This window comes from Lepeophtheirus salmonis, chromosome 1, assembly GCF_016086655.4.
Source record: "Lepeophtheirus salmonis chromosome 1, UVic_Lsal_1.4, whole genome shotgun sequence".
NCBI lineage: Eukaryota > Metazoa > Arthropoda > Copepoda > Siphonostomatoida > Caligidae > Lepeophtheirus > Lepeophtheirus salmonis.
In genome coordinates this window covers 1,018,262-1,042,584 of record NC_052131.2, presented here as the reverse complement: position 1 = coordinate 1,042,584, position 24,323 = coordinate 1,018,262, and the positions used below count along the sequence as shown (strand labels likewise).

The 24,323-nt window shown below is 31.6% G+C and overlaps 2 protein-coding genes and 2 long non-coding RNA genes across 4 annotated transcripts; 1 reads left to right on the top strand and 3 right to left on the bottom strand.

The window, feature by feature from the left end:
• The first annotated feature begins 25 nt into the window (after positions 1–25).
• LOC121132550 (myeloid differentiation primary response protein MyD88) lies at positions 26–10,942 on the top strand. Its single transcript, XM_040727978.2, has 8 exons — positions 26–323; positions 387–722; positions 798–1,143; positions 1,209–1,300; positions 1,357–1,541; positions 4,284–4,760; positions 9,954–10,718; positions 10,784–10,942. The coding sequence occupies exons 1-8, from the start codon at positions 95–97 to the stop codon at positions 10,940–10,942; spliced, it is 2,589 nt and encodes an 862-aa protein (XP_040583912.2). The 5' UTR covers positions 26–94.
• Stt3B (catalytic subunit 3B of the oligosaccharyltransferase complex) lies at positions 1,743–5,076 on the bottom strand. The gene is made up of 9 exons (XM_040727948.2): positions 4,579–5,076; positions 4,291–4,509; positions 3,981–4,224; positions 3,541–3,911; positions 2,899–3,477; positions 2,702–2,846; positions 2,215–2,627; positions 2,061–2,151; positions 1,743–2,005 (listed from the first exon to the last, which is right to left on the bottom strand). Exons 1-9 carry the CDS (start codon positions 4,740–4,742, stop codon positions 1,940–1,942), a joined length of 2,292 nt encoding a protein of 763 aa, XP_040583882.1. The 5' UTR covers positions 4,743–5,076; the 3' UTR covers positions 1,743–1,939.
• On the bottom strand, positions 8,480–9,338 carry LOC121132510 (uncharacterized). The gene is made up of 2 exons (XR_005869353.2): positions 9,199–9,338; positions 8,480–9,134 (listed from the first exon to the last, which is right to left on the bottom strand). It is a non-coding gene; the product is annotated as an uncharacterized lncRNA (long non-coding RNA).
• Positions 10,943–15,127: 4,185 nt separating the features above from the next.
• LOC121132488 (uncharacterized) lies at positions 15,128–17,375 on the bottom strand. Its single transcript, XR_011779109.1, has 3 exons — positions 17,145–17,375; positions 16,775–17,077; positions 15,128–16,707 (listed from the first exon to the last, which is right to left on the bottom strand). It is a non-coding gene; the product is annotated as an uncharacterized lncRNA (long non-coding RNA).
• Between the last annotated feature and the right edge of the window lie 6,948 nt (positions 17,376–24,323).

Below are 24,323 nucleotides of genomic sequence, written 5' to 3'. Positions count from 1 at the left end.
TTACCTACATACACAAATTCATATTATAAGTTGTATCAAATAAATAAATATTTTATATTGGGGAAAAGGAGTTGAATTATATAGGATTTAATGAATGGGGTCCTTAGAAAATGATGAGAAATTGCTGAGAAGAATACCTCTTGAGGCCATCACGGCTCGTACATTGAACAAAATTGCAAATCGTCTGGACCAAAGAAAATATTTGCTAACAGATGATGGACAGTATTTCCGCGATTGGAGAGGTCTTCTAGAGTATGCGGATCTTGAGCGAGATGACAAAGAGAGTATATTATCCAAAAGTGAACATTTTACGACTCGAATTGGTATGAGGTCCTTCTTTTTTAATTTAATCAATATACATACATACATTAATACTTACATTACAGTTATATTATGGAGTCGAAAACCTGGAGCATCCGTTCTCGGGTTTGTTCGTGCACTTCAAAAAATGGATCGCTATGACATCATTCAAGATCACGCTGAGTCCATATTAAAGGACTGTTATTCCGTCCAACAATCCACTATTTCGCAAATAGGAATTAATCAGGCATTAACACTCCAAGATCTGGAGTCTTTAAGTCGTAACGAACCCTTGACGACCTATGATGCTATTGTTCTTTTTGGTGACTCGGATTTGGATTTGAAATTTGGAATGCATGTTGTTGAGCGGTTAGAACAATCCGGGAAGAAAGTCTTTCTGTATGATAGAGATCTAATTATCGGTATACATACTAGTTACTTTGTTTGGGATATTAATTCAAAAAATATACTTTTTTAAATATATATATGGTACATAGGTGCCATAGAGCATGAGGCTGCTATGGAGATTGTACGAGCAAGATGTAAAAAAGTGATAGCTCTTCTTACACCTACCTTCCATAAAAATAAAATCAGTCTCTTTTTGACAAGCTACGCGCTTCACCTTCAAAATGATCCTGACAAAATGACGCGAATTATTCCTGTCATATATAGTTCACAACATCTGGAAAGTGAAGTGATGAAAAATATTGACATGTACTCAAAGTTGATGTACGATACGTCTAGACCCTACTTTTGGAAAAGGCTCTTTTTTTCATTCGGTGATATTAATGTGCATTCAGACCTATTACAAATGAGCTTCCCAATGCCGGATAAGTTTGTTCAGTGAGTATAAAATAATCATATCATTGAATATCAAATTATCATAATATCTTATATACTTCATATAGAAATCTTACATTACCAGAGATGAGTAAGGTTAATGTTGAGCCTATTCAACCCACTGCCGTTACGCCTGTTATGGATCCATCAGTTTCAAGAAGTAAAAGATACTCTATTTTATCAATTAGTCTGAACAAATTCCTTTTCTATTTTCAGTTGAATCCAGTGCAAGCAGCCTGAACGAATCCCATGAGTCCTTCTCTATATCGAGTACCACAAACCTTATATTCCCCAAAACTCCATCAGAAGAGCCATCTTCTTCGAGTATTCCGCAAAGTCGTGTAAAAGTAAAAAATAAGATTAAGCACAATATCCTCAAGTGTCTTAACAAACTTTCGAATTAAAAGGCTAACATTAAAGGATGAATTATCTGCAAATAAATCAACGCAAGAATTGCGTTTCCTCAATTTCATTAATGTGGGCTACGATAATTGTCCACATAGCTTTTCATTTAATGAGAGGTATGTTAACTTCGCATTGATTAGCAAACGTAGTGGCATATCTCTTTTATGGGCAAGAAATAAATAAACTAAGCAATAGGCTCGAAAAGGCACACAAATCTCATTTTGTATTTATTTAAAAAACTATTTTAACGCAAAAAATACTCAATAATCTCAAATATCCTTCACCGTATGAATTAATTCAGAGATCGATTACATAGGGCTGTAACTAGATGTAGAAAACAATAACAAAAAAGGGAAAAAATAATAAAAAATATTTGAGCTCATATAGATATTTCTTATTTTCGCCTTCCTTTCACAATGGTTGGCTTATTTTTGACAGATCCCTTCTTCCTTCGGGTAGACTAATAAAAAATAGAAAATTAGTCTTACTAAATAAATAAAATACTAATATATTACTTGTTTAACTCCATTTCTCGAGAGAGGAGTTTTGACTTTTCGATTCGAATAAGTTATCTTTGGACGATTGAACTCGTGAGGTTTCTTTACTCTAAAAGTATCATATTTCAAATATTAATAAATGCACAATAGGTTCTCTATTTCTATTAATTACCTGTAAATTCTAACAAGCCAATGCTCAGATGTGTATGCTTCTTCCAAATAAGTCAATTTAAAATTTTTATTCCCAATAATGGCGCTTCTCGTACGATCATAGCCAGGAGGAGAATGATAGTCCAACTTTAATTCACCGAAACGATAGTATGACAATTTATACATGAGACAATTCAATAAAGTTGGAGCTCCCTCAGCATCTACTCTAAACTCTCCTCTCTCAGTAAAATAATCCAATTCCCGTATATCATTGGGATGTTCTCCCTCAGCAATCCTAACCATCCACAAGAACTTGTTAATATCATCACCTGCATAACCAATTACTCCTCCAAATATAACCAAAACATAGTCGACATTAAGCTCAGTCATTATTTTATAAGCGTCACTTTCATTCGAGGACATGGCTTTCCCAACCTACATGTATCATTATGAAAAAAGTGAATTCAAAATGTATTTAAAAATAAGAAAACGTATTTTGGAACACTAACCAATGCAATATGAGAATTATTCCACGTATTGTTATCAACCAAAGTAGTTCGATTTGCTAATCCCGCAATCTGATAACCATAATCCCACCAAGACATTACAGTAGCATCAATATCTGTATTGTGCCATAACCAATAGTAAGCCTCCCTACATCAATAAAATATCATTGGAAGAAGATCAACGTTAATTTAATTTTTACCTAAAGTCATCAACAATATTTCTTCCGCCATCAGGATTATATGAAGCCAATACAATTGAAGGTGACGAATACGCATTGGCTGTTACCCAAGTACAGTGGATGGCAAACATCATAAGGATAGTGAGAATTGCAATAAAGGAAATGGATCGAATATTAATCCCAAGGCCCTCTTCAGCTTGAGAAGCTTCATGCTTAGGCTTTCTCATTCTTCCAACTTTGTCGTAGAGACGCATATTTTTTTCAGAATCAGTGTCTTTATTCCGATCTTCTTCCTTGAGATACAACTCAAAAATTCTAGAGAATGCTATAGCAGCCAACACACAAACACATGGAGTTAGGGTCAACATCAATCGAACCATAACACCCGCAAAATAAACGGCTGAAACAGCATAGAGAATGATGAATACTCGCTCGTCATTGATGTTCTTTATGCAGTACCACAATCCAACAGGAAAAACACATACAAGAATGTGTAAATCAAAGAAAAATGAGAACCAGGGGGTAGGTTGATGTTCACTCACACTAGCAATAATTGGAATGTGTATTTTTGCATAACCCGTGTCCCATAGGGAATAAAACCTAGTGTATAATAAAAGAGAAATAAGTGATTTCATGCGAGTTTCTTCCAAGATTCACACAAACCTTCCACTCCATGGAGCGATCACACCACTCCACGTAAAGAAAATAATAGCAACTGCTAAAATAGTACCCAAAATTCCTAGAGAAGCAAGTGCCAATACTTTGAAGTCCGCTTTATTCAAAACAGTTTTAAGGTACTTAAAGAATGCAACAATTTGGAGTAAACCAAATACTCCTGCAGCTGCCATATGCTCCGAGGTTTTGACGGGTTGAAAGCCGACAAAGGGGATTTGCATGGAGCAAATGAGACCAATAATGAAGAAAGTATTGTATGCGACATATATACGTTGAGAAAATCTGTTCATGATGAGTAAGCAGAGTACATGAAGAGGGATTAAATTAATGATGAATACGTATCCACCCCAAGCAGAAACCTAAATGAAAAATGAAAAATGAAAAAGGTACATAAAATAATTGCATTCAACATGACTGAGCTACTGTACCATGTAAAAGTAGGAAAGAGATGCCCATGTGGCCCAATAGATGGATCCTGTTTTAACGGACTTGATCCATAGAAAGTAAGTGAACATGAGGGCAAAAATAGCAATTCCCTCGTTGTCGTACGATCCAGCAACGGATCTTGAAATATATCCAGGAACGATGGATATAAAACAAGCTGCAAACAATCCAGCCCCTTGTGACCATAGTTCTTGAGTCAATAAGTAGGTGGAGATGGCAGTGAGTCCACTGTAAATGGGAAATCATTATTCAATTGTAGGGCAATGCAAGCAACTTGAGTATTTAAGTATGTACCTGAAGAGTGGGGCCAGGAAGACGCACACGTCCCGAATATTGGTAGGAATATTCAAAGACTGCAAGAAGTAGTGTATGGACCCAGAAGTGATCATCAGACCCGGGTAAACAGTGCCTCCAACAATGCGACCCAGAGGGTACCAGGCACGGTCATCGAACCAATTCAGGAAATCGTAAAAACCATTCTTCACCATGTGTGCCGTGCACCGATAATTGAACCTGAGCAAAGAAATTCAGGTCAGAATGCAAAAATACCCACAGACTTAAAGGATGGAAATGAGTCATTACCAAGGATCGAACTCATGGATGATGCTCTCAAACCGGATCACTGCGAAAAGTCGAGAGGAGAATCCCACGATCCAGGCCAGAGCCAGAATGATGAATACGATGAGGGACTTGGATCCCGAGGGATTGAGGAGGGGAGAACCCTTGGAGAAGAGAGACACCGTCATTTTGCCAGTCTCCAATGGGCAATAATATGGGGATTATGGATTGATGATACTTAACCGGCAGATAGATGCTCACCACAGTTCCAATTTCTCAGCCCGATTTCAAGCTATGACGTCTACTAACTTACGTGGTCAACTCCTGTTCTTTTCCCTTTTCTCCTTCTTTTCTCCTTCTTTTCTCCTCCGCTCACACCAGGGCGCAGGCTCCTCTCAAATTTTCATCCACTAATAGTAGTCCTCGTTCACATAACAAATACGTAGCTACACCTGTTTTTTGCTGCCTTAGTTCCAGCGACATATACACGGTAAATAGTTAAACACGTTCCGAACTTTTATTGAATTTTTTATGTAATACGTACATAAGAATACATATCGCTACATATTTATAGCTAATTAGCTAAACCTGAAATACCTTCAAATTCATACACGTATCCTAAAAGAAATACCAAATAATAACATTTTACAGTGATATACATATATTAAAATGTATTAGCGAATCATCATTACTCAAGTGTATTACTCACTCTATGCTTGGTCAGTTCAGTTTCTAAGGTTACAAGTGTGTACATCTCTTTATTATTACTAATAATTTATTAGTGAGACTACTGAATTGGCAAGGAAGACCTTGTCACTCTTTTTCTATCTACTTAAATTTACCGGTTCATTCTTATTCTACTACAAATTAGTAATGACTAAATATTACTTAATTTATTAAAAAGTTATTTATTAGATATCCCTCCGTGGAAAATTAATTTAGTTACATTACTTAAAGCCGATGAGAGTAATAATATTACCTTACTTTACATTATTTATCACTTCCCCTTAAACAATGAACAATGTAACCCTTTAAAAACTAATTTCGACTACATTTTCTGTATTAGCATTTTTTTAAATCATTGATTACTTTGATAGTGAATTCTCTGAATAAAACTCGATAATATAGTTATCAAGTTTCTTTGTTTTTTTAACGTATACAATAATTAAGTGTTCTAAAACACTTTTCCAAAAGGTACTTCGTTGTATATACTTTTGCCGAACATAAGTATTTGATGATAATTATAGTCAAAGATAACCTCGGGATAGAGGAGTGTCGATTAGATCTTGACCAAGGACATAGGAGCTCCTATACATTCGATCCGTACGATTGATTTATTCAGATGGTCCATTTAACTTCAATGATTTATTGACTCCTTCTCTACTTTAAACATTTTTTATCTTTCTAATTTATTTAATTAATTATTTAACAGTGGTAAGGGTTTTTGTTCTAATAACGGTTCGAGACAATTGATGAATCAATTATGAATTACTCAACACTGGCAAATAGTTAAACATTTTATATTTTAAAATTTTTTTAGAAAGAAATAGGAATCATAATTACATATAATTGCAGCATGAATCATCATCAAATATAATTATTCTTTTATTTTGACAATAAGATTTTCGCAAATATGTCCACGCTCAAATAATGAAGTATGTAAATATGAAACTATTTCCAATCCTCGAAGTACTCATCATTAGAACTTTTCGGTATAGCCTTTAGCTCTTCCAGCGATGCAGTCTTAATCTCCTGAATTACTGCAAATCTCCTTCCTTTCATAGGTTCCTTCAGTTAAGGGAGCAAGAAAAAGTCACATGGGGCCAAATGCCACGATTCTTTTAGTCAAAATTAAGCAGTTCCGGAACAAACTTCGTTGACAATCGTATCATGCCCGAAACGTTCGAAAATACGAGCCAACTATACGTTTCCATCAGTTGTTGACGTGCTTGGGCGTCCAGAGCGAGTTTCGTCATCAGCATCTTACCGGCCATCTTAGAGCAATTAATTTCATTTTTTACACAACATTTGATGCAAATTCTATGAGCCATGTGTTTCAATAGAAAAAAATCGCTAAATACGCAAAATACTTCTAACTGTTATGCCTCACACAAACAAACTAAACATATTATATAACTGAAACAGTAAATATATGTGCTTGGCAAGTATACTAACATAAAAAAATCGAGCATACCAAATGTACGTTGCCCACAAAATGTGAAAAGTTACCCTACTTTTTGAACACAACTCTTATTACTAACTAATGCATTACTTTACTACCCAACACTGCTAATACTCACTGTATATTATTCATTGAATGTAATATTCAATTCAGTTTTTCTTAACAGCACTTGATATACATATTTAGTTAGGTTCATATGTATTGCTATTAAATGGTACATTATCATAAAATTATATAAAAAAAGAAAAACCGTAGATAATAATAGTGAATCCCTAGGAAGTAAACTATGATAATAATTAATATTCGACACTCTGGGAAACTTAAATCTTTAATTATGTATTATTAATGATACCTATTGGTCTGATAGAGGAGTATAATATATATACAAATTTGTCAATTAATTATGACCAAAAAAGAATATATAGGTATTTATAAAATGTAACATCAGCAATGTTGATATGGGTAATCTTGGGGGCCTAATAACCAAGTTTTATAAGAATAAAACCATATTTTCATTAGTATTAAGAAATACGGATGAAAAATTACTGCCTAGAATTTGGATGTCAAAGTTGGACTGAAAAGTCAAAAAAGTCTTCAATCTTTATTGACTATTAAAAAATTAACATCAAGTTTGATAATTATATATCCGCCCTGTTAATGTCAATAATTAAAAGTGTTTAGACATGTTATCAATAAGGAGTTGGCAATTGTCAAAATCCTCATCAGCCTACATTTAAAAAAAGTATATGTTGGTAATTTGAAAGATATTACTTATATTTTACATATTTTTCCGTATTTAGAAAAGTATTCTGAATCTTGGAATATATGAATGAATATATTAAATTTTCTTTAGATAGGGGATATACACCATTATTTTAATAATTAAACAATCATAACTATAGTAAAGAAATCAATATATTAACAATAATTAATTGGATAATATGTATTAAACATGAAATGCTCATATGAAAAGCATAAAATAGCAATAAGATGTTATTTTGAAAATAATATAGAGTTTAATATAATCATTTTGCTAATAGAACCGAAGATGATGCTTTAAATAAGTTTCTTTTGTCTTGTGATTTTGTTTATTTTCTCTAAATATATATTTTTAAATATTTGAATAATACTCAAGAAGTGAAATTTTCTTAAGCATTCATATTGCTTAGAATAGTTTGTAATACAGACTAATATTAGTTCGACAACGCGAATAAAGCCGGACCTTTAATTCCTTTAATGCAACGAGAATGTTGTGGCCGGGATTTGTTGATTTTTTTGAATGTTTATGTATTCAGTTTTTTTAGCTTTAACATCATAATTCGTAGTTATTTTTTTAAATAATTTGTATCAGGTGGATTAGGCAGAGTTAAAGCATTAAACCCTAGGTATGGGCGTACGCGCACGCTGAATAGGGGTGTATGGGTGACGGAAAACGGGGAAGGAAAAAAGAACCCTTCTTACTTTCATAAAAAGTGAGAAAAAAAGTTTATTATGCCTACTTATATCTCGGATTATTTAAAAAAATGTTTTATAACTTCAAATGTTGACTAGATTGTAATAAAGATGAATATTGGAAAAAATATATATATATTATTTCTACAACTAATAACAAGAAAAGTGTTTCGAAATTTATAATCGCCTGACAACAATCACATTAACGAAATAACATTTGCATGTCAAAAATAAAATCGAATAAATCAATAAAAAAATAAAAAAAATAACGCACAACTCATAAATCGCGAATTTAAATTTTGAAGAATATCATTAATGTTTTATTATTTTTCCAATCAATACTAAAACAATCATATTATTACTTTGTTACATTTTAAGTTTTAACTATTGTTTTCAGCAGAAAAGCTTGTAGGGAATTTGCAATGATATTCAAATATTTTAATTAAAGTCTACAGAAGTTAAGGAGGTATCTTATATTATTTTTTAAACATATAATCGCTAAACAGTTCCAAATAACTATTTATATGTAATAGCAGAACAGAATATGCATTGTAGATCAAATATCGAGAAAAAAGAAACATTATCTGTACGAGTATAGCTAAAATCATATTCCACTTGTTTTCCTATGACAAAAGAGACTCTCAAGTAATTGAGAAATCAGGCGTGAACTGCAAGTGTCCAGGTTATATAGACCGTACATCACGAAGTCCTACTTATAAATAAAATTGATACAAACGTCATTGAAGTAAGTGATTGCTCCGTTATTAACATGAATGTCACTGAAGGAGGAGCTGTGTATAGAGGATAATACACCCCCTTTGCTCCTCACCGGGCAATTTAGTAGATTATTTTGTCGTGTTATGGATTCTTAGTTATTATATGTACAAAAATAAGAAGAATGACTCCGTCGAAGATCCGGAAGAATTTATCATTTCTGTATTTGTATCTATACATAAATGAAAAATAACATCATAGAATAATTCACGAGGTCAGAAGTCACTATCACAGACCTTGATGTGAAGGGTGATCTGCACAATGAACGATCTTTCTATTAAAGGAGATGAGATCCATCCTAATGACTATGAATTAGATTAACTTCAGCGGACTGGCAATTATTTGCAATCTCTTATCTAAACTCCCGCCTTGTAATGAAAACGAAAAGTCTTACCTACACGCGTCCAAAAGCTTTGTGAATAAACAAGAAGTCGTAAATCATGTGGGCTAACTATCTACAAAATTCAAGGGACTAGCTAATAGCTCTACCAGCTGGTACCCGTGATCCGAAGTGATCTAAAAATATGGCTAAAAATATTAGAGACGTGTCACTTCTTTCTTTCTTTTCATCCTCTTACTAGCTGAACTTGGCCTGAGATTGATCGGCTGTTTCTTTTTATTCCGTAGTGTGAAATAGCTAGAAGCAAAGAAGGGTGCAGGTTAGTGAGTGACTACTGGTACTCCACTTTGACTGGCTATGGCACAAGGAGCCTTTAAAAACAAAAAGAACTCTTCCCTGCCTTCTAAGAAGAATAAAGGATCGACAGCTAAGGGAAAGGCTTCCATATCCAAGAAGAAGAAGAAGAGTCTTCCCGTTACTAAGGTAGAGGAGATCAAGAAGGAAATCTCGAAAGATATCCACCGGAACATCGAGTCCGAGCTGAGTGCACGTGCTACAAAATACGAGGAAGGAAAAGGATTTCGACTCCTTGGAGCCGATTTTGCCAAAGCCAAAAACAAAGGCAAAGGCAAAAACAAGAAATAATAATCAATTAAAATCCCTTTGGAGATGTCTGCCCCCGAGAATGAAGAAAATTCCACTGAGGACATCCTCATTGAAGATTGCGAAGCCCTTGACGTTGACTTTAATCAAGCAAGGATAGGAAAGATCCAACATTTGGAAGTCCTCACCCGTGTGGAAACTCTTTGTCTTCGATGGAATCTCATCAAGAAAATCGAGAATTTAAACACTTTGACAACTCTTACAGAATTAGATTTATATGACAACCAAATCCCCGTTATTGAAAACTTGGATCCCCTCGTCAATCTCGAGTCCCTGGATCTATCCTTTAATCGCCTCAGGAAGATAGAAGGCATTTCCAATTTAACCAAACTCAGAAAACTCTACCTTATCTCCAACAAAATATCAGTCATCGAGAACTTGGAAGCTCTAGAAAACCTAGAGCTCCTAGAACTTGGTGATAATAAAATACGTAAAATCGAGAATTTAGAGAGCCAAAAGAAGCTTCGCCAATTGTATCTTGGGAAAAATAAAATATCAAAATTAGAAAACTTGGATTTTCCACTCCTTGATCTTCTGAGCATACAAAATAATCGCATTGTCAAATTAGAAAACTTGGACATGATCCCACGCATTGATCAACTGTACATTTCCCAAAATGGTATTGAGGTGATCGAGGGGCTTGAAGGTGTGTCCAACTTAACGATTCTTGATATTGCCACCAATAAAATTGAGACATTGGATAATTTGGATGTTCTCGAGACACTTGAGGAATTGTGGTGCAACACGAATCAGGTAGATATTATTATTAGGATTTTGAATTTTTTAAATTTGAATAACTATATTTGAATTTATCATAGATATCTGATTGGAAAGAGGTGGAAAAACTTAATTGCCACAAGGATCTTAAATGTGTATACTTGGAACATAATCCCATTTATAAGTCAAATGATTATAGGCGCAAAGTCAAATTAATTCTTCCAACGGTCACTCAGATTGACGCTGCACTATGTCGTTAATTTGCAACTTTAACATCGCATCCTCATTTCTTTTTGACTTTTTTTTAAGTATGATCAAACTCAGGAAATATACTCTCTTTTTTTGCGCTTTCTTACTTCATGTTACTTTTTGTTATGTTAATTCGCGTGAAATAATAATAATATCTTACAAATTGAGACTACTGGATTCAATTATATTTACTACTAACTGGAGAAACTTATATTGCTCAGACTTATTTGAATAAAACATGGTATGAACTCAACAGTAGAAGCATGATAATCACATCTAAAGAATGGTAATGTAGTTTCATCAGACTCTTGATCTTATAAAAAAAAAGTTTATCACTAAGATGTGATTTGTTCAAATGAGGTATGCTGCTTTGATAGTTTTGTAGCTATTCTTTAGAGTATGGGCATCTTCCTTATATTAATATTTGGTTGGCCATTGAAATGCTTCAAGCATCTGCTAATCAGAAATGTTTTAGCAGATTTATTTTCCATTAGACGTTCAAAATTTTTGGCTCGATCGTTTGAAGGTGAAATGGAAGGCTCCTTTTTAATAAATAATACTTTATTTCTTAAATAGAATAAAAAAAAATTAGAATGAATGTTACTCGTTTACTACGTCATGTTGAATAATACTTCCCGATTAGTGAGTAAATTCTTTTTTTGCAAGTCTTCAGATTAATAAATATGTTGTTTGACAAAGTTTAATGTCGAATATCAAAATATATTAACTGAATAACAGCGACTATAAATTCGTATGTATATTTGAGCTATGCATTTATTTTTATCTATAATTGGTAGCTAAAAATTTAAATTAATACAGAAATAAGTGGAACTTAACATATTTAATTCCCCCGCCATGTGGCGCTCACTTAGAGGTAAGAAAAAATACAGAGGCTGTTAAAATTTTGGTTGTTTATGGTATAATATTTTGCTGAAAAGGGCATAAATTTAATATGCTGATTTTTCCTGCGGATTTTAACATATATATACTAGTTAAATACTTAAATAAACTTTGATTAGCGAAACAAAGACCCAAGTCATCAATAGCTGAAAAATGTCTTGAGAGAGATAAACTTTTTTTTATCCGTTATTTTATAATTATTTGGAGAGTAATTTATATATCAGTAAATTTTGAAAGATGTTTATTCGAGGTGGGGAATACTAAATAGTCAGTGAGGTAAGTCCGCTGATTTTTTAGCTGACTCGGTTTTTTTTTTGGAATTGGTAATCTGAAGAATGAATTTTCTTTTCCTTAGCAGTTGTCATTATTATTTAATTCGTGAGTTTAGGTAGGTTACAAGCATAGAGGGCACTACAATAAAATTGTCATACCTACTTTTAGAGGGTTTTCTTTTTTTTATATAAAAAATTAAGAAATACACTTTCTATCGCTAACAACTCCCCAAATTTTAATTGTTTTTCTTTCTTTTTTTCAGCTAACTATATTTTTAAAACAGATTTACAATTCTGTGTAATTTTTGTATTTGTTTTAAATGCTTTAATAAATTTAAAATTGACTTTTAAAAAAAGTTATTATTGTTAAACTTCCAGAAGTCGCCGATAAAATACGGATATGATAAGTTAAACTTTAGGATTTTGTCTATCAAGTAACAAAGTTTAAAAAACAACAACGATAGACTGATATAGATATTATTGGACTTGCAAAATTGTGTTTACTAGATCACAAATTTAGTTAGCTAATAGACATAAATAACTAATTTAACTATGGCTGCGTATATTTTTTTGTGGTCTACAACTCTGTGTAAAAAAAAATCGAGTTTAAACATTTTAATACATATAAATTCGATTTTTTAAAATTCCTCATCAAAAAAAAGTTAATTATCGTCAATTTTTGGAAATTTCCAGTAAAATACGAGTATGATCCGGTAAACTTTAGGACTTTGTTTATCAAATAGCAAAATTTAAAAAAAAATCGATTGACTGACATGGACATCATTGGACTTGCAAAATTGTGTTCAATTTCAAGAGACGGTATGACGTCATCTATAAAAAACCTTCAATTGAAAGTGTGATGTCATACTATAAGGAAGTGTGTTCGTATGTTATATATTTTTAATTATAATTTAAAATTTTTAATACCCACTCTATTTTAGATATATATGTTAAATGCAATAATATATTTATTAGTTTATAATTTGAGATATAATGTTTTGATTTAATGAAAGTTGCGTCGTAATATAATTAGTATAATAAGCGTAAATAGTTGTAGTTAGCTATAAGATATATGGCATCTAGCTATATAAAGATAAAATTCAAAAGAATGACCATACTCTTCATTTACAAGGAGATTTTTATTTAGTAAATTTAAATACCGCAAATGATTATTTACCAGCGGTTGAACCAGGAGGCCAGAATTACCTGGAGTCATTAAGGGTCAAACAAAATATTTTTGTTTTGTTTTAATAATATAGAAGATAACTCGCCAACAAATTCTTGGTTTACTCTCCGTTTTTACTCAACGTTCTCTCTTCAATAATTAAAAACATAATAGCAGTTTGAGAGAAAAATAAATAATAATATGATTTGATAAGCCAGGGAGCACTTTAGCTCGTTGCTAAACCTAATCTAAAGTTGGATTAACTCAATTAAATTTTACATAAAGTACTTCCTTTTTTTTAATATGAGAGATTTTATTCAGTGCTCTCTGTATTTTATATTCTCTTTTTTTCTTTTTATTGTATATGAATTATGATATACATCAGGGAGCACTATATATAGTGAAATAATTATGCAGAAATCTGCTTTTATAAATATCTTACTCTTTTTTATAAGACTTTTCCACCTCTTGCATCATGGGGAAACAAATAATGGATGAAATAAAAAGTTCTGAGCGTTTTTTCGCTTTATTTTGACAATAAAATCAACATAGTTAGGATTATACGATTTAGATGGTTCCAAACGGGTTTCTGGCTAATCTTCAGTCTGGGACATTTAATAATTATTAACTTTTAGGAAAAAAATTGAAAGAATTAATATTTTTGAGAATTTTTTTTTTTTAAATCTATGTTTATCCACAGAAAATTTAATTTATTGAAAAAAAAATTCAAAAAGAAAATTTCAAGTATTAATATTTTTTTTGAATTAAAATTTCAAATATTAAATTTTTTGGGAAAAATTTCAAAAATGAAATATCAAGTTTTAAATTTTTTTAATCAAAATTTCAAATATGAATTTTCTAATTTTTTAAAATTTCATTCTTACACTTAAATACCGAAGAAGTTATATCGCAATTGTACTAAAAATTACAAAAGATACGTGTATCAAACTAAAAGATACGCCCTGAAGTTGACGAAAGGTACTTAATTTCTTCTCTCGCCAAAGTCCACGAATTATTTCCCAGAGACGGAACTTTAATGTAAAGAGCAGCATATCTTGCTGCTGTAGCAATAACAATTACTCTCAGCTCCTGAGGATGTAACGTATCATTATTTGTTACTCTGTTAGCTATTAAGGATTTAGAGTTTAGTAAATCATAATATAAAGTCTTGGTTTAAGATGACACTTCTCTGTTACTTTTGGAAATCCCGAACAAAACCCTACGTTTGGTAACGTTAGTATTAACACGTTCAAATCTTTTTTATATTTTACATTACCAGGGACTTTAAAATACCCACAGCGGGACAATCCACTAAAGCATGTAGCGTGTCATTAAAAAGTTTACCACATGGCATGAAAAACGTAATTATTCCAGCGGAGATTCGGAATTGAGCAGTAAACTCTCTGCCATCCTTTATTCCTCTTAAGAAATTTAATATCCTCGTTCTCCAGTTTTCTAGGAGTCCTAACAGCTTGATATGATTATCACCATCTCCTTTACATCTAATGAATTAAGAATTTTAAATTTTTACCGGTATTTCCGCGTAAAATTTTTTCATCGCGACAAAAAATTATTCTTATAAAAAGAAAAATTTCCTTAATTCGGGGAGGGGCTACAGCCCTGTATATGCCCCTTTCAAGCCAAATGTCATCAATACATATAAATTAATTCTTTAGGAGTTTCGTCAGACTGTAAAATATACCTCATCTAAAGTCACAAATATAACTTTTTTTTTTTTTAACATGACGCGCTGAGCTTCAGCTACACACGCTCGCTACACCATTGTTATTTCTTAGATCAACTAGTCACGTAGTTTTAAGATATCAAGCGGAGGATCAAAAATGAGTTCACAGCAGATATATTGATAAACTTTGCTTTATTAATATAGATATTATGCTTATAAACGTATGTATTGCTAATACATATTATGAAATGTCTGGGATTTACATACATAATACACTAAGGTCAAGCTCAAGGAAGTGATCCATGAGCATTAGGTATTATAAAAAAACTAATCAAGTCTTATAAATGTTTTTTTTTCTTTTCCCCGAATTTCATACAACAACTTGATTAAGTTGTAGCTCAATTATATCCATTCTTGGAATGAATTAAAAGATGATAGTTAATTAATTGAGAAGGGCATCAGATTTTGAACACAGGGGTATTGTTTTATAAAATATATTTTTTTTAGGGAGGAGGTCGGGGTTTTTGATTTTTTTGAGGAATCAATTGAAAAATTAAATTTTTGGAAAAAAAAATTACAAAAATTTATAGCTATTCTCAAACAATTTCAAAAATCAAATTTCAAATATATAATTTTTTTCAATTATAAAATTTTCGGATAAAAATTGCCAAAATCCATTTGTATTCTCAAAAGATTTTTTTTTTGGGGGAAAAATTTCAAAAATTCAGAGCTGTTTAGAAAAAAGAAAATTTTTTAGAAAAAAAAATTCAAAAATGCATAAATATTCTTAAAAATTTGTATTTTTGGAGATAAATTTCAAAAATCCAGAGATGTTCTCAAGAAATGAATTAAATTTTTTGGAAAAAAATTTCAATTGTTACATTATTAGATTTTTCTCCGAAAAATTTCAAAAATCTATAGTTATTCATAAACAATTCATTCTCCAAAAATTAAATTTTCTAGATACAAATTTCAAAAATTCAGAGCTGTTTACAATACATGACATTTTTTGGAAAAAAATGCATAAATATTCAGGGACACTTACATTTTTTGGGAAAAAACTTGAAAATTGTAATTAAATTTTGTAATAAGAATAAAAAAATCCTTAATTGGGCTGTAGGGGCTACAGCATGCGGACGCCCCTGTGTACGTCATTATGTTTCCAATACGATAAGATATTATTGGAAAAAGGCAGGTTCCTTGGATATAGGCAGGTTCCTTGGATATAACGAATCAAATGATCATTTATCAAATCATTCGAAGTGGGTAAAGGGATAGAAGGAGTGATTGAGTCAGTGTTGGAGGTTTGAAACGGTAAGAAGAAGAAAGTGCGCCAGGCACTTTAGATGATGGACATAATTAGCTTATTATGCATGGATTACATTATGAATTATCAAAGTGTTCGTAGTAATGGTATAAAACAATTGAGACAAAACGTTTGCTTAAAAAAATGGAAAAAGTCTTAAACTGTACTCTCAGGCAGTAAGAAGTTATTCTCGGCTCTTCGATAGGTTCCTTTGCTGTCCTCCTTATGCTTGCAATTTATACATAAATGTCTATTTTCTGTGAGTAGTCGGTGTTCACCCTCCGTGATTCTACTCTGAGAATTAGAGTTGTCGCTGGAGAGGAGTAGTGCTGGAGGAGCAGAGGATAAAAGAAAGTTTTGTCGAACAATATAATGAAACTGTTTTTTAACCGCAAAGTAGCTTCCAAAGTGTAGCATTGGTAAAGCAATGTGAAATATTATAAGGATACCTGAAAATAAACCCAATAATACTTATTTGATTAAAAAGGCACAACATACAAGATTCAGAATTATTACCTAAGAACATGGGGGTCATGTGGGGAGATAGCATAAACTCTGGTATAAAGAAAAAGGTCATATGACTAATGATGCACATTCCGTCAAAGAACCAATTGTCGTCGATTTTGAATTTGTCATGGAACTTAAAAAGACTTGCAACAAAATTCACAGCAATTAGAGTAGATAAAATACCACAAATCATGGTATAAATGAACCATATTCTAAAATAATGAGGTCTTTGTAGTATTAATCCAAAAATCATGTAAAATTCTATAATAAATCCCATCAAGGAAGTAAAAACAACTAAAAACACAACATAACCTGGAATATGTATTAAAAAAGGGATGATTATTAATAGAAGAGAGTGTTTGAATGAAGATGAACAAACCATTTCTTTCTATATCAGCTCTGGGACGAAAGTAGAGCTGTCCTTTTCTGTCTAGGGAGAACACATTGTAGGAAATGAATAGGGAGGATATTAAAATAATGAGCCATAAGATTATTCTTAATAATATAATTATAAAATTTTTCAGTCTTATTCCATATTTACAGAGGCAGTAGCACGGCATAGTAATAATGAATATTGATTTGTTTTGATAAGGGTGAAGAAGCTGAATCCGAGGAAGAAAGAAAGTGGATAAATGGAGAGGTGGCCGGGAGAGAGAAAGCAGTCGTAGGAACTGTATTGTCCTTTAAACGAAAGGCAGATTTTTACATCCTTTAAAGAAAAGGCTTTATATATATATATATATATGTGTGTGTGATAGGAAAAAGAAGAGATTTTAGTAGGCCTATGTTTGGAATCTATAAATTGAGATGTATTAAAAAGAGAGAAAAAAATGGGGGGGGTGGAGGAGGAAAGAACAATAAAAATTCTTACAGTCCCAATTAGATTGCATAAACATACCCTATTATAAGCAAATAAACAGAGGCGTCTGCAAGGGCTGGGCTGGGAGCGCAGTAGACCCCACCGTCACCCAATTAAGAAATTTTTGCATTTTTTTCCAAAAAAAATGCAAAAAAATTGTGAACAGCTGTGGATTTTTGATATTTTTTCCCGAAAATTTATCATATTTGAAATTTTTTTCTCCAATTTTTTTTTGAATAGCTGTAGATTTTTGAATTTTTTTCAAAAAATGTGACATTGTTTATTTCATTTTTGAAATTGTTCCCCCAAAAAACGTAATATTGTGTGAGCAACTGTGGATGTTTAATTTCTTTTATAAAAGGTTAATATATTTGAAATTCAATTTTTTAAATTTTTTTTTTAAAATTTTTGGATATTTAAAAGAAAAAAAATCCATAGAACAAGCTCCACCTGCAGCTCGTAATCCTGCGGACGCCCCCGATAGGAATACTCCCCTTAGTCAGAATTTATCTATAATACGATTTTTAATTAGAAAACACTTCTATCCGAGGGCCTCCTCTTTAGGACACTCAGGTTCATGATGAAGGCTGGAATTAAACTTCATTTGAGGAACAATGCTTTACTATTTGTGACCTTGGTAACTTTTATATTTTGTTGTATAAGATATGGCGTTTGTAGGCCTTCATCTTTAAGTCCAATTTAATACCCTTGGAGACAGTTGAATGATTCTAGTTTTACTTTTTTCTTGGCTAGGTCTGATTCGGATTCCATAATTCGATCTACTAGATGGTTTTATGGGAGCAAATTAGATTGGATTCATTTTCTTGTTACACCTTGGATTGTGGACTTTTTTAACATCCTTGTCATTCTTTCCAGAGGTGTAGTAATCCTCACTGTAGTGCCCAAGCTCTAGAGGCTTCTATCAAAAAGGAGTGGACCAAGCTCGAGTTTGACTACATAGTCAAGGTCTACAAGGGATTTAGGGGTCGTATTGAGACAACTATTAGAGGTGAGGGATCACATCTAGGTGAGGCAGCAAGGAAATTCTACGTTTGTGTTTTTTCATTATCAAGTGAAGAAGGAAAATTTAAGGAAGTCACTGTTGCTACTGTTATGTATGAAAGACGCAACAGCTACACATAACACCCTATCCTATATAATCTTAAAGTAATAATTTGTAAAACCCAGGCTTAATTCATTGTAAGGCAACACAAATTGAGTGAATAAATAAAATAAAATAATTAAAATTATTTTATAGTACATAATGGTAAACTTAGGACCATGCCAAAAAGTATCAAAAGCAAAAATATTTAACTTATATTGATAATAATATCTATAAAAGTAAATCTTTTCCAATAATTATTTCGATTGTTATCAAACTTAAGGATATCCTTGCTTGATACTTTATTTAATAATAAAATCAATTTCAGAACTAATTATTTAAAAAGACTAACATTAATTTGCATAGAGTATATTTTAATAATAATGAACTATCTGTGCATAAGATTTTTTTAATATATTTTATGTATATTATCTAATTTGCCATTTTATAACATGATTTGAGTGTTGATTAAAAGATTAGCAATAAGTAAAAATATAGCATATACATGTCTAGCTAACGACAGCTAGACTGCCTTAAAAGATCCTTGTTGTCTCGCCTTTATATATAGTCACCTTGGCTCACATATTGTATAAAAGTTGTGTCGAGCACTATTTTCTGATAATTTTGTTAAACAAATGTCCTCAGAAAACCTCTCATTTAAATTTTACTATAGAAAAAAAATAAAATGTGTACCACTTGATAAAATCATTCCTGTATAGTATCATTCTAAATACGTCAGTACCCCGGTACCACCATCGTACCGTTAACATACCGTACAGTACTGGTTTAGACCTTAAATATTTCGAGGTTAGTGATCTGTGATTTTTTAAACTTTTTAACCTTCTACAAACTCGATGAAATCTATTTTTTTTTCGCTATATCAATAAAATTATGCCTTCCTTAAAAACCAACATGACTCCTAATTTCATGACTCCACCTTTCTACAAATTATCAATAACTTTACAATATACTATCTTTATATAGTTAAAATTTCAAAAAAATTGCTGGTCTACAAATATTTAAAGGTGAAAAACTAAGAACAAGATTAACTTGAAAATAAAAATTATTAGTCAAGTTTATTAACATATTTAATATCCATTCAAGATACAATAATTGTTTGGATTTAATAATAATCACATAAAAAAATAATGAAAAACTCAGAGTTGGATTGAGTTATCGATCCAACATTTCATTATTAAGCAAAACTTTTATTGTGGGATGAGACGATTATACATGGTTATTCAGGTAAATGCGTACCACCTTTGACTGCATCCTGATCAATAAAGAAAGCAAATAGAGGTTTGAAATTTTATATACAAGTTTTAATAAGACAAAGGAAGAAAAATCATACAATGTGTCTGACCTCTCCACCAATTATTCCCTCAATATGAGGCCTAAAGGATTTGCAGGCCTTGAACACGTCTGGGGGGGGGAACTTTGTCTATTATTTGCTAATGAAGGCCTTCAAATAACTCTAATCCTAATTATCCCACGAAGAAAGACAAAGTGGTTTTTTATTACCCTTTCTCCTTCCTCAATTCCCCTTATTTCGCAGACAGCCAGTATTGTATATACATTCAATCTTGGTCAACTACATCAATCAAGACTGTTTTGCATTAATGTGACTAATTTATGCAATCTATATATACATTTTTGATTAATCAATGTCTAGCATACACACAAAAATATTTAAGAGCTATTTTAATTGAAAAAAGTATAAATGACACATTCGCTTGTTCAAATCAAAAGTGTAATAAAATCTATCCTGGGAGGACTTGATGAGGTACCTATCAATCTCACTCAATATATCTTGTTTGTATTTTTCTAAAAAAGTTAATTTAAAAATAATAAACTTCATGGCTCACATTTACTCATTAAAAAGAGAAGGAAACTACAATGGACACTCGGTAGAGTGCAAAACCTCCCCCTAAAATCTAATTGAGTGATGTATTTCAAAAGTTATGGTCAATTATACATGTTTGTGTTACCTTGACTTCTCATGGCTTCTTACTGTGACCAAGTTTGATCTTCCTACCAAGTTTGATCAAAATTAATCTGTAACCTTTGCTGTTATCCTGGAGAAAAACAAACAATCGTTCAACTTTGTTGCAGAGGTAAAAAGGCCAAATTGTTTGTTATCAATGACCATATTTAAATTTTCCAAAAAAGAGAAAACTAACACGAGTTTTTGAGTATTTTCAATTTGAATTCCTTCTATAATTTTACCCATTTTATATGTTTAAGCCATCTTTTGACCATAAAAAACAATCAACCACATCAAACATAGTTCTCATCCTTGCCAAATTCAACTTAAAGGCAAAAAAATCAGCATATTCTTTGTTTTGAAAAGGAATAACACCTTGTTTTGTTTTTTTGTGAAAGGAGTTTGATTGAAGCATACATAGTTTGGATTTTATTTATTAAATAGTATTTAGTTCTTAATGGTCTGATATAGTAGCGATATTGGTTTGATTTTTATTCCTTTGAAGCAGAAATATCTTGAGGTTTAGTGGTGGGATTTTTAATATTACAAAATACTTTACTAATAAAACAAAGTTTATCCGTATGAAAAATAGATGCTGAATGTGTATCATAAGCATATTGTGATCTAAGAAGTAACAATGTAGTCGTATTAATTAAATATTGCAGACGTGTACATTAAGCATCGAACTTATAGATATACACTCTATATCATGCATTTAAAGTATTGTGGCAAAATTTGGGCATTTGTTGTGCTCGTCCTTAGTTAGGACTGTTGTAGTACCTGTTAGTTCATTCTCGTTAGTGTCCAGCTCGTTCCTACATACAAGTCCTAAAAATTATAAAGTTCGGTCCTTGATAACGTCAGCCCACTTGATTTCTTCTTTGTTTAATAAGTTCTAGTACTAAAAGTCCAATGAAGCAGTCCGAAAGACTGATAAGACCTGTCCTAAGACTAAAGTAAACTAGACTAAATTAAAAAAGGCAGACACAAAACTTATGCCCGCTACTACCCCTAATTATTATATCTAATTACAAATAAATAAACAATAGAGTTTTTATATATTGTCATACGAACGTCTTATTGATTTTTACATAAATAAAAATAAAAACAAACCAATATTGCAGCTGAGCTAGTACGTGTTTTTTTTTGCCAGGGGAGGGAGGGGGTTTACAGCCTTACTTGTCCACCTTCTGCCCTGCCCGGTCTCTACTCAACATATACGTAAGTTTAGCACTTTTCCTTCCATAAAAATCCATTTTTATGCATGTAGTATATAATTAGTATAAATTTTTATACTAAATAAATACATAATTAAATAAACTCTAATCATATATATATTAATTTATAATTTGCTGATTAAATGATTTCAATTGAAACATTGTTTATTCATGACTTAAAGGAATAATTATATTATATTATCAAATTTAAAATACTTTGAAATTGGAGTGAATCTTTATTTTATGGTACTTAGATAGTTCAAAGACATTTTATTAAAAGACTGCATCAATTTAAATTAGTTTGAGTAGGTCGTATGATTAAAGACTCAATTTCATTACTGTATTCGAAATAACCTTAACCAATTTAGTATCTTAATTGAAATGACAGGGGCTAATCAAATATTGACGTCATGGTTAAAAAAAAAACCAGGGAAAAATGTTTGAAAATACTGATCCTTTAAAAATATGAATATGCAGGGGGGGTGAGTTGGAGGCGCTGAAGCCCTCCCCCAAAAAAAAAAAAAAATTAAGGATTTTTTCTTCTTACTAGAAATTTTATTTTTAAATATAATATAATTAAAAGAAAAATCTCCAAAAAATTTCGTATTTTAAATTTGTTTCCCAAAAAAATTTAAATTTATGTCAACAGTTGTCAATTTTTGAAAAAATTTAAAAAAAAAAAAAATTATTTTTTGTTAGTAATTGTGGATTTTTTTCCCACAAAATTTAATATTGGAAATTTTATTTGTGAAATTTTTTTTCAAAAAATTTAATTTTTGTGAACAGCTGTGAATTTTTGAAATTTTTTCTCAAAAAATTTAATTTTTCTCTTTTCTTGATATTTTTCAATAAAAATACAAAAAAATTAGCCCCTCCCAAAATATAGTCCCCTGATATGAAATACTTGTCACTTTTTTTTTGAGTTTGAGGCCCCATTGGATCTCTCATCTGGCTATTCTCATTGTATCTTTAAATCTCTTCTTTAAAAAGAGAGAAAAAAAGGATCCAAAATTAATTCATTAGTTGGCCAATATATTCATTCTTCTCAAGTTTTGGTCTACTCTATAATTAGTGAAGTAACTGAACAAAAAAAATTAATTTTAATCCAACAAACAATGCTAAAAACACACTAAAAAGTAGAGATGATAAAAATTTCTTAAATCTCAGTGAGGGTAAAAGTACCGGATGGTACACTCAAATCTGAACACGTACTAATTCAATAATTAATGAAGGTTGAGTGATTGAAATTAATTTATATTTTGATATATAAAAGCAATACAAAACAAATAAAAAAACTAGCTTCCGTACAAGTCGAGAACTCTTCCTGTATGGAGATACCATTTGAAGATAAATCTTTATTTTTTGTAAACGAATTTTCCTAACTGAAATTGACATATGATCACAAAATCTACCACAAGGAAAAGTTCAAAAACTTGATAAACTTTTGTTCAAGACCAACCTAGATTATTTTGGGCATAACTAGATGATAGTGGACCAAACCTCTTCCCCACAGAAAGTAGTTTCCAAACTATTTGTGCTTTACACTGATGACAGCCGGAAATTTGGACAGACGAGTAATGAAAGGAATCGAGATTTTACTCTCTTATTTTTATAAATTTTCTCCATTTTCGGGGATGAAATTCAATGTGGAAAGGACTTCCATTCTTCCTAAGGGGGGTCAATGATGTACTGGTTCTCCTTATACACCTCAAAATTAATTGTTCAAATGATTTATGTGAACACAGCTCTACCATCGGTAGGTGAGAGTCGGTTAAAGGAAGAGGAAGGGTAGTTGAATACATTATTTGATAACAGATACGTCCCAGTCTTGAAGAAACCTCGGCCTCAACTAGGAGAAGGACAAGTATTGCCATTAATGAGGACGTTAATGGATCACAAATCGATTTTTAATAATGGAAGATTCTACTATCCTCTGCAGAGATCAGCATTTTCTTCTTGACTCTTGATTCCTTAGTATCTAAATTTTAATTCTGAAGGTTTGAAATCTACTGTTACATATCTTATCCCTAAGGAATATATGTATAAAGAGCTTAGATCTTCCTCAAATATGCGAGAGGAGGATTATGCATTATTCGAAAGGCATCAATGATGAACAAAGTTCACCTCATAATTTCAGATATCGACAAACTTGATTAGTTTTTCTCTATATTGCAAAGACTGTGTAAGAATACACAATGATGTCAAACACGCCATTGCTTTGAGTCCAGTTTTGAAAATAACGAAAGATTAAGATACTTAATTCCGAGTATATTTTAGATTTTGAGCAAAGATGTTGGGAAGCGTTTTTCCCCATTTGGTATTCCGTCTAATATGACGGAAAGTTCAGATGAGGAAAACACAATTGGTGTGGCCGTCATTAAGTGTAGAGCTTTTAT